The sequence below is a fragment of the Hyperoodon ampullatus genome (genome assembly GCF_949752795.1).
Source record: "Hyperoodon ampullatus genome assembly, chromosome: 2".
In the NCBI taxonomy this organism is placed as follows: Eukaryota; Metazoa; Chordata; class Mammalia; order Artiodactyla; family Ziphiidae; genus Hyperoodon; species Hyperoodon ampullatus.
In genome coordinates, this window is record NC_136915.1 from 19,188,440 (window position 1) to 19,199,545 (window position 11,106).

General features: G+C 44.6%; 1 protein-coding gene across 1 annotated transcript; it reads left to right on the plus strand.

The window, feature by feature from the left end:
• Positions 1-10,395: 10,395 nt before the first annotated feature.
• LOC307063847 (uncharacterized protein ZNF436-AS1) lies at positions 10,396-10,764 on the plus strand (the record flags this gene model as incomplete). The annotated part of the gene is made up of 1 exon (XM_079720169.1): positions 10,396-10,764. The coding sequence occupies one exon, from the start codon at positions 10,396-10,398 to the stop codon at positions 10,762-10,764; it is 369 nt and encodes a 122-aa protein (XP_079576295.1).
• Positions 10,765-11,106: the final 342 nt, after the last annotated feature.

Genomic DNA, 11,106 nt, shown 5'->3' on the forward strand with positions numbered 1-11,106 from the left:
AGAACAAAGTGGTAAATTCAGTTTGGGGTCTGCCTGGGTAATTTCCAAGTGGAGACGTCTACAGGGCAGCCGCAGGGGCTGGTGTGAGAGTCAAAGTGAGATTTTGATGTTATCAGCCTCAGTCTCTGCCAGAGGGAAAAAAAGCACCTTTGAAGAAGCTGAAAATGATACAAACTTCGAATATGAAGCATTTAGGAAAACAGATCATACAATGGGATTCACCATGAAACCGTTTTAGGTCATTACAGGGTAATTTTCTTCTATTCATTTTACTCATTTTTCACTAACAACTTTTTATTTTCTCCAGTCCTTTCCTCTCCACTAATTTTCTCCCCTTTGCCTATTCACATATCACAGTGTTCTCTGTCCTTAAATGAAAACCTTTTCCATTGCTTTATTTCCAGGACTTATTCCTTACTTCTTTTCATACAGTCTTATCTCTCATCTTCACCAAAAGTTTGAAGTAATTTCAACTGGCTGCTCCTGATTCCTTATCTTCCATCTATTTTTTTTTTACATCTTTATTGGAGTATAACTGCTCTACAATGTTTTTTTTAAAGATTTTTTTCTTTTTGATGTGGACCATTTTTAAAAATCTTTATTGAATTTGTTACAATATTGCTCCTGTTTTATGTTTTGGTGTTTTGGCCACGAGGCACGTGGGATCTTAGTTCCCCGACCAGGGCTCGGGCCCACACCCCCTGCATTGGAAGGCAAAGTCTTAACCATGGGACCACCAGGGAAGTCCCACACTAACAACTTTTTATCTTGAAGTCTCCTATAGATAAGCAGGTCCCAGTCGGCTACTCCATCACAGAGTTAGGTATCTAACCAATGCTTCAAAGAGGTGCATTTCTCCCAGGGCGTAGGAACTCCTTTTTCAGCAGGAACACTAACCTTTGAAACACTAGGGAACCATTTAACAAATTATCATTTCAGTAGACTCAGTGGGGTTCTAATGGGTTGGAAGCACAGCCATAACAAAGGGCTAGCCTCCTGGAGAAAATTCAAAGAAGGAAATCTGCCTCTACTACAATCATGGCGAAACATTAACATGTTAAATGCCCTGAAGGAGTGGTTCCAGGTGACCTTCTCCAGCATTTTCCTTACTTTCCTACCCAGAAATAAAAAATGCTGAACATGTAGAAAGGAGAAAAGGAGTTTTAAAAAATGTTTACAGGAACTCTCTGGAGGTCCAGTGGTTTGGACTCCATGCTTTCACTGCCGAGGGCACGGGTTCGATCCCTGGTCGGGGAACTAAGATCCCGCAAGCCTTGCGGTGCAGCCAAAAAAAAAAAAAAGGTTTGATAAAATCTCTTTCTTTTTCTAGTCTTGGCCATAGGGTTAATTAAAACTTTTCTTTCGTATTTGTATTTTTCCCCGATTTAAAGCACTTCCACTCCCTACCTCTGCCTAGACTGGCCTTCCATTTAAAAAAATGTTTTTGTAAGATAAAATTACATGTAAGTAATTTGAAAATCATGGCCACACCCTAGTAGAACAAAATCACTGCCTTAGGCAGACTGCACAATCATGTCATGAATATAGAGCCTTTGTTTCTAAGACGTATCTCTGTTCTGGGATCCTAATACTAATTTAATAGAAATTGTTTTAGTATCCTTAACAGATACTCAAAAATATCTCCTTAAAGCAATATGGCCTCCTCTCATTTTTCCGTTAGGATTTTTTTTTTTTGCTTCTGTTTCCCTTCTCCAAAGCTAATGAGTTACCCATATCAAATATTTCCATGTTGCTTTGCCACCAGCCTAATCTTCATAGGGAACTGTCCAGGTTTTTGCACTTGCCAAAATATGGCAATATCCAGAGGGTTCACCAATAATGTGAAGACACGGTATTCCCAAATTCCCACAAGAACATCTGTACAAATGCATCAATATAAAAACAATTGTGCCCAATTTTAATAAATCTGATGAAAAGCCGTTTTATGAATTGGTGCTGGATTACTAAAATAATTCTCAGCTTTTTGATTTTAAAAATTATACTTTTAATTACAGGATATTGTTAGAATAATACAGATATAGATAGACACAAGGTAACTGTGACAAATACCATAAGGAAAACTGCTGTACATACTTACTTGTTCACTCACTCTCCACAACCATAGAAAACAGGCACAGTGTGTCCAGGGTGTGTGCAGAAGCAGCCAGAGACTTGGGAGCAGAAGGCATGCAAAAAGCTTTAGCAAAGAGAGACTGAGGCATAACTTTACACAGAGTTCAACACAGCAAATGGGCAACAATTGGCAGGAAGAGAGGAGACAGAGCTGGTCCGGCCCTTGCCCTTTTAACTTCCCAACTGAAGTGTACATGTCTGGAGAGATGGCTGGGGCACTCAGAAGCCAAAAGCAGCAGAAGGAACAGCTTGGGGGCGGGGCAGGGGAGTAGGGAAGGAAAAGGGGGTGAAATAGTTAGGTCATGGAGATGCTGTCTTCTTCTACAGCCACTCCGAAGCTGATGCCCCTAGTGGCTCACAGAAACAACAGGAGAACTTTGATATTCTTTAAAACCACCAGCAACACTGATATGGGAAAAAGACATTTGAGTTTAGTCATCAAGAACATGTAAGTCATTCAACAATTAAAATATGAATATCCAAAGTCAGCTAGATTTTGTATAGAACAAAAAACATGCTCCCTGCCCAAGTTTGTATTTAAATAAGAGTGACAACATAAAGACACCTACTTGGTGGAGTGGTTTTTCATTGTTACTTTTGAGGTTGTGTCATTTGCAAGGGATGCAGACCCACATGGTTGTGGGTCATAATAAATCACTATAGTACACTACCTAAGGGAGACCACTGGCTCCTTTAACGCCAAGTCCCAAAGAGCTATGGCAAAAGTTTTTCAAACGTTACAACACTCACAATACAGTAGAAAAAACGTGGGGCAGGCTCAAAAAATATATATTCCTCACTCTAGTCCCATCTCCTGGGCATCAGTTCCCTCCCACTCCCACCCCCAAATGCTTGGATAAGCATCAACATTTGGGATATTCCTTAATTCCTATTTGGGCTGAGATAAGGAGAACTGACACTACTGGGCATAAATTGGGTCAACTCTTACATTAACCACTTAAATCTGTAGGCTGGGAGAATGGAAACATATTCCTATCTAGTTTTATTAATTCCCTGTGACTAGGCCAAAGAGAAGATAATTCAGTCTGAGAACAGGACAATCAACCTATTTGTCTGGTAATAATCTCCAACTGACTGATACATATAAACAAGTGCTTGGTTCTGTACAAAGACAGATCTTACAGGACAGTACACATTACAGCACTAGTGTTTCAATTTTTTTTCATAAAGAATGAAAAAAAGGACATTTCTCACATTGGAGTTATGTCTGTAGTTCTGTCACATGATCAATATCACCCAAGAACATGCTAATTCCGTGTGAATTCAGTTTCTGCTATTGGAAAAACAATAGGATTACACGTTTTACATGTACATACACATGCCCTTATGCAAGCTAAGATAAACACTGGGATGTGGCCCTTATCAAATCCTAGAGTTAGCAGTATAGGGAGAATTGATCTTAAAGGGTAGAGGGGAAAGAACAGAGAAATGACCTGCATTCCTTGGGAAGGGACTCTGTGTTTCCTTCCCTGAAGTGGTCAATTCGACTTGCTCCTTACACTCCACCATCACTTATGGTCCTATCTTTCCTTGAAGATATTTTCCCTACAATATTCCCTACAGTGATCCCCAAAGAATATTAATAAATTCTGATTAATGGCAATAACAGTGGGCATCTCTTGCTAAAGTCACCACTGTTGATGAGTCCTTGGTCCCCAAACCTGTGTCTCATTTTTCCTTTTAATCTGTATCTTCAGTTAGCTTCCACAAACATGAAAGCTTTAAAAAAGTTAATTAGAAACAATGAGGCAAAAAGGTATGATCATTGCCTTCATCATGCAGAATCCTGCTCTTAGGAAGACAGAAAGATACAAACGCATGAGCAACTCGAGGAGAAAGCCCTTTGAAGGGAAGATGTGTGTGCCCAACTACCATGGTGAGTGAATAGGTGTGGCAATTCAGGCAAAGTCTCTGGTTGTCTTTTACCAAAGCAGCTGTGACCACCCTATCACAGGTCAATATTTCCCCTAGCATAGTTCTTTGGGCCAAGGATGGGAGAAATTACTTTTAAAGATTTACTCCAATTCCAGGCCTGAGCATTTACCAGCATTTAGCACCTGGTCTTCAGATTTCCAGTTACTTGTGGGGCTGATTTTGATGAAATAATCATTAATATTGGGTGAATAAAAATCACTATTTTGGAGGAAGGAATACCATTCCCAAAGCCATGGATCAGAATTTCAAGTGGCTTGTCTTCTTTGATGTTTTAAACTGTGGCCCACAACACGGAAATTCAGTAAAGTAAAAGCAGCTCAGTCTTGAGAGAGCTCTTTGATATCAAATAAAATTGTACCTTCAAATGAATCATTTCTCAGTCGTAATTACAGGACTTAGTCAGTGTGAACTCTCTTATGTTTAATGAGAGCTGAGCTCCGGCTGAAACTCTTCTCACATTCGGTACATTCATAAGGCTTCTCTCCCGTATGAACTCTTTGATGTGTGATGAGGTTGGAGCTCTGGGTGAAACCTTTTCCACACTGCACACACTCATAGGGTTTCTCTCCTGTGTGGGTTCTCTGGTGTTTAATTAGGTCTGACCTTTCACCAAAGCTTCGCCAACACTCGTTGCACTCATAGGGCTTCTCTCCAGTGTGAATTTTCTGGTGTGTGATAAGATGAGAGCTCCGGCTGAAGCTTTTCCCACAGGCGTTACATTCATATGGCTTTTCCCCAGTATGGGTTCTCTGGTGCTGAACCAAGTGTGAGATGCGGCTGAAATTCTCCCCACATTCATTACAGTGGTACGGCTTTTCCCCTGTGTGGGCTCTGCGATGGCGCACAAGGTCGGAGTTCTGACTGAAATTCTTCCCACACTCATCACACTTGTAGGGCCTTTCCCCCGTGTGGACACGATAGTGTTTGATCAGATCAGATCTCTCACTGAAGCCTCTCCCACATTCGTTACATTCGTAAGGCTTCTCACCTGTGTGGGTCCTCTGGTGCTGAGCTAGGTGAGAGCTCCGGCTGAAGCTTTTCCCACACTCCTCACATTCATAGGGTTTTTCCCCACTGTGGGTCCTTTGGTGCTGGATTAAGTGAGAGAGACGGCAGAAACTTTTTCCACACTCGTTACATTTGTGGGGCTTTTCTCCAGTGTGGATTGTCTGATGCTGAATGAGGTGAGAGCTTCTTCCAAAACTTTTCCCGCACTCATTACAGTCATAGGGCCTCTCTCCAGTGTGTGTTCTTTGATGCTGAATAAGGTGGGAACTCCGACTGAAGCCCTTTCCACATTCATAACACTTATAGGGTCTGTCACCGGTGTGGGTTTTCTGATGTCGATTAAGGTCTGAGATCTGACTAAAGGCCTTTCCACAATGAGAACATATATGATATCGGATGCTTGTATGGACTTCTTTGTTGACAAGCAGATCAGTGACTTGTTGCAGAGGATAGCTTACCCACTCTTCTGCTGTTAGATCTCCCCATTGTCTTTCTGATCTATCCCTGTTTTCAAAGGCCTCTTCACTTTCAGGACTGTCCTCAGTATTACCAACAGGTCTTTCAGATGCAGTCCCAAATTCCACATCTTCACTAATCTCTTGCTTTGGATTCACCTCGTTTTCACTCCTGATTTCAAAATCTGTAATAAAAGGTGAAGAATAATACTGGTAAACATACACAAAAATTATCTACTGTGTGCTGGGCACTATGCTAAGTTCTTTTTTTATTTATTTTGGGCTGTGTTGGGTCTTCGTTTCTGTGCAAGGGCTTTCTCTAGTTGCGGCAAGCGGGGGCCACTCTTCATCGTGATGCGCAGGCCTCACTATCACGGCCTCTCTTGTTGCGGAGCACAGGCTCCAGACGCGCAGGCTCAGTAGTTGTGGCTCACGGGCCTAGTTGCTCCACGGCACGTGGGATCATCCCAGACCTGGGCGCGAACCCGTGTCCCCTGCATTAGCAGGCAGATTCTCAACCACTGCTCCACCAGGGAAGCCCCATGTGCTAAGTTCTTTACGTGAATTACCTCAGCCACCCTGAGAGCCAGGCATTATGATGATTTCTACTTTATGAATGAGAGATTCAAGACCCACAGAAGTGACTCACAAAAGGTCATACAGTAATAAATGGTGAAGCTAAGATTCAAATCCAGTTCTGTCTGATAAAAGTTCATGCTCTGTATCACTACAGTTAATGGTTCCTTATGAATATTGTATACGTTCCTGGTGTTTCAAAAGAAGAAAACCATAAACAGAAAATATAAAAGACTCTAAATTAGAATTTCTAAAAGCCAAGAGCCTAAATATTTTATATGTGAATGAATGTGTGTGTATGTGTATGTTCTTAACTTGTCAAGCCTTCTTCATTACCATTATATAATATTTATTAAGAACCTACTGGGTTAGCATGGAGAAAAACAAATTTTTATCAATCTATATCAAGTCTCGGTTGACAGGAAAAATGACAGCCAAATGTTACTTGCTACTTTTCAGTGGCTTTTTTTTTTTTTTTGGCTGCGCTATGTGGCTTGCGGGGAACTCCACCAGGGATCAAACCCAGGCCCAGCGCAGTGGAAGTGCGGAGTTCTAACCACGGGACCGCCAGGGAATTCCCTCAGTGGCCTTTTAATGAAAATAGAGGTGGGAAGGTTGGAGAAGGCAAAAGAGATGGCTGGCTCAGAATATTCTTGGCATTGACTAGGTAAAGACTTTAAATGAAAATCAAAATATACAAAGTCACTGTCTACAAGAAACTTTCTAACAGACACTGCTTTTTCCAAGTTGTGTTTCTTGGTACACTCTTCAGAAAGAGATTACTAGGTATGCTGGGAGAAAAGGGTCCAGGGATAAATTAGTTTGGTAAATGGTGCATACAACATCATCTTCTTAGAAATTAAAAATGCCTGATATCACATTAAAGGTTCTGAAGAGTCTTGAGGTAAAGAAGCCTTGTAAACATTATCTAACTCACTCCCAAACTTATATGGGCAAGAAATATATATATATATATATATATATATATATATATATATATATATATATATATATATTTTTGTGTGTGTGTGTGTGTGTGTGTGTGTGTGTGTGCTTCCATGCTTCCATCCTTCCAAAATGTGCTCCTTGGGTTGGACTACTGACATATAAATTCACATTTCTTTAAGATTCTCATTTCTTGCTTTTGTTGGATTGAATGGAATATTTGGGTTACTGACTACAATAGATCTGGGTAGATAACTTCACTTCTGGCTGCATTTTGAAAGGAGGGATCCAAGAAAGTTGGGACATCAGAGGGAGCCCAATTTAAAGAGGAAACCCTTCACAGTTTGCCTTTTGTCTGTTAAAAGCTATAGGAATAAAGATTTCATAAAAAGGAATAATCCTAATGAATGGCAGATGACCTAGTCAACCATACATGATTGCTAACTTCTGTCAAGTCCTAACAGGAGACAAAGTGAGTCAAAAGACTTTCAGCTCAAGAATACATCGTTTATTCTAGTTACACCCAGACCAAAGGATATCTAAGAGAAAAGAGAGGTTTGCAGACCATCAAAAAAATTAGCTTCCCTCTCTAATAGAATTTGTGATCTCATTTAGTTCAGGATTCTTCTGGAACAACATCATCTGACACACTCAAAATCTATGATCAACTCTGAAACGTCTCTAGACAAGTACCTGCTCTGGATAAATAAAGGACCTAAGTCAAAGCTACAGCTCTGAAGCCAAAGCAAACACAAAAAGGTGGCTTTTGCCTTCCCATGAACCTGGGTCAGAACCCCTTTATCTTCTAGTAAAAGCACCATTTACAGGGGCATTTATATCCTGGCAAGCACCATTATGTCAGACCTGTTTGGTCAGTGATCTGTACAGACAGGCTGGAGAATGGCAAATGACTCAGGGCGCAAGAAATCTGAGTGTTTCTAAAATGTGCAGGAACGATTTTTCATTTTAGACCATATGACCTTGATATTCCCGCATTCAAAGATCTGCCTGAGGACTCAACTCAAGCCAAAATCCAATTAAAGCTTTAAGAATCAACTAACTAGGTTGTGTTGAAAGAGCTAAGGCATTTTTGACAGTCTCAAAAACGTGGGGTGGAGAAAGATAGAGAATCCTTACCTAATGAGACAACATTTCCATAATTCTCCTGCATAACATCCCTGTAAAGGTCCCTCTGTGTAGGGTCCAGAGGTCTCCATTCTTCCCGGGTGAGATACATGGCCATATCTTCAAATGTCACAGGTGCCTGAAATCACACATTGCTTCCTCAATACTTGGTATCTAGGAGGTTAGTACCAGTTTTTCTTCTCGAAATTAGAGACATGGCTAGAATTGTTGAGGAGGCAAAAGGTATTAGGTCTGATATGTAGAGTCCAAAGGAGATATAAACAAGCAACAAAGAGATGTGGCAAAGGAGAGAGCAATTTATGAGCTGATTGCTTTGGTCCCATGGCCAGATATCCCTGCCCCACTCCGAACCTTACCCTCTAGCAGTACTTTTCTCAGAATACAACTAGCACCTACATCATTCCATACCTTTACCCACACTGTTCCTATTTTCTTGGAATATCTTTCTCAGGGTAGTGAAATCCTACTGTTCCTTAAGGCCCTGTTCCAGCACCGACGTTCTTCAATGCGCCCCATCTCGCTGCTCTGCTCCACTCCTCCCTCCCTCCCACACCTCAGATAGAATTAATACTCCCACTTCTTGGTTCCCACAGCATGTTGCTCCTACAGAAAATAGTGCTCTTATCATGTAGTTTCACGGTTAACCGGATGCATCTGTCTTCCTACTGATTGTGAGCAGGCAGGGAGGGCATGCCTCATGCATGTTTTGTCTCCCCAGTATTTAAAGGCAAACAGCAGGTGTTCAATAAATGCTTGTTTGTGGCTATACTGTCCTGATACTGGGTCTCTGGAAGCAGAATACCGAAGCAAGCGAATTACTAATCTCAGGGAATTTCCCACAGAGATTCGCGGAGCAAAGAAACGCAGGGACGAGGTGGGTAAGCACAGGCAGGGTCCGAGAAGCCACCCCCGGCTTACCTGGGACCCAGCCATGAGCAGGGTGGCTGCCATCTCGGGCTCAAGGATTCGCCTCCCAGGAGAGAGAGAGCAGGAAAAGCAGCTAGCAGACAGCGCTAAAGGAGGGGAAAAGCAGGGCGTGAGGCACAGAAACAGGCCCTGCCCACTCCCCGGGGCTGGAGTTCTGGCCGCCAGGCGACTGGGGAGGGCCCTGAATCCGGGCCGGGTCACTCTCCTCCCTGACCCTCGAGCGCGACCCGCCCTCCGTGTCTCCGCCACCAAGGGGTGGAGGCTCCGGGAATTACTAAGACAGCCCCCTGGCTCGGTCCCTCCCGGGCCGGGGGGTCAAGCCGAGGCTGTCTCAGGGAGGAGGCTCTCAGCCCAGCCCACAGAACGCCTCTGCTCTTCCATGTCGAGGCTGGGCCCTTTCCGGCAGCTGCCTCAGCCAATCAGCGAGCGAAGCGAATACGAGGCCCGCCTCTTGTAGCACGGCCGAGCACCTTTATCACGCCTGAGCCCGCCCCCGTGGCCTGTCGGGAGTTGGAGTTCCATTCGGGCGTACAAAGGCCAGTCAGAGGCCAAAAGCCACGGAGGGAAAAGAACAAAAGGGTGAAGAAAAAAGCGCGTCCTCCTAGCCAGGGCGGAGTATCTTCCGCTCTCCTCTCTTGGAGACCACAGCCGGCTTAAGCCAGGGAGGTTGCCTTGCTTCTCTTCACGTCCCTAGAAGCTTATCTTGAGTCGGACCTTAACTGCGACGTCGAGCCTAATTTAGGCGCTGGCCTGTGTTGAGTTCAGCTGGGATTAGCTCTCACTTGACATCCTGGGCCTGAGAGGAAAGCAGCAGCCGCCCACTCCCCAGGGGAGACTCAGCGGCCGCGCTGGAACTTTGAGCTCCACCCACGCACTACATCACCCAGCAGCGACTGCGGCATTCTCACACTGCTACGCAGACTACAACTCCTAGGGGGCAACGCGCCGCCCGTCCGCCAGCAAGTGTGGTCCGCGGCTGGGCCAGGCTTGTGTCCCGGCTCCATCGCTGTTAACCCTGTAGGGGCGTCCTTCTAAAGAGGACGCTCCTTGAGGGGCAGGCTGAGTTGCGCCTAGCGGAGGGGACGCAAAAGCCGGAGGGAAATCAGAAGCGAGGGTGGGGTATAGGGGCGCGTAAGGTGGAGCGAGCGAGACCCCAGGGTTGGGAAGGACCGTCCTTATCATCCCTGAGGGCTTGCCTGCTAAAAGGGTTCCTGGCGGCCTCCCGCATCGATGGGATCGTGGGCCTCTAATGGCCCACGCCCGGCGGACCCTTAGGTTGTTAGCAGTCCCTGATCAACTGAAGGTGGGAAGCCGAAAACCCGAACTGGGAACGAACAGACCTACCTCCTGGCCCGCAAAAGATCCGCTAGGTCGCCGGCTCCAAGATCCAAGAGGCCTCAAACAGATTTCAAATCCGCAGGCAGAGTTCTCTGAGACTACAGACGTTCGGAAAGATTCTGGGGGTCATTGGCAGATCCTGTCTATCTCAGATCTGCAGGTAGATCTCGAATCCGTAGACGTGCAGGCAAAGCCCAGAGATCGTAGGCGGATCCCAAAGACTCACAGATTCCCGAGACCTCAGACTCTCAGACAGCTCAGAGAAACCACAGGCTCCTAGGCAGATTCCTGAGACCACAGCAGCTAGCCAAGAAACACCACCAGCAGCTAAGCTACATTCAACTGGAGTTCTTCCGAACGGAAGGACTTGCAGCCTCCCCTTTCCCCAGCCAGGATGAGAAAATTAGACAATGGAAGCCGAGCACTAGGGAAAGCAGGCATTCTGCGTGGGGAAGAGCTCTGAGCTCGCTGTAGCCTTGGAGAGGGAAGTGATGGAAAAAGAATATAGCAGCTTATTAGGGACTCCCACCCTCTTCAAGTTATAAATATCCCCAGAACCTTGGCTACGTGCCCAGAAGCCTGTTGTCTCTAACTGTACAGGAGACTTCTCTGCCTGGGCTGG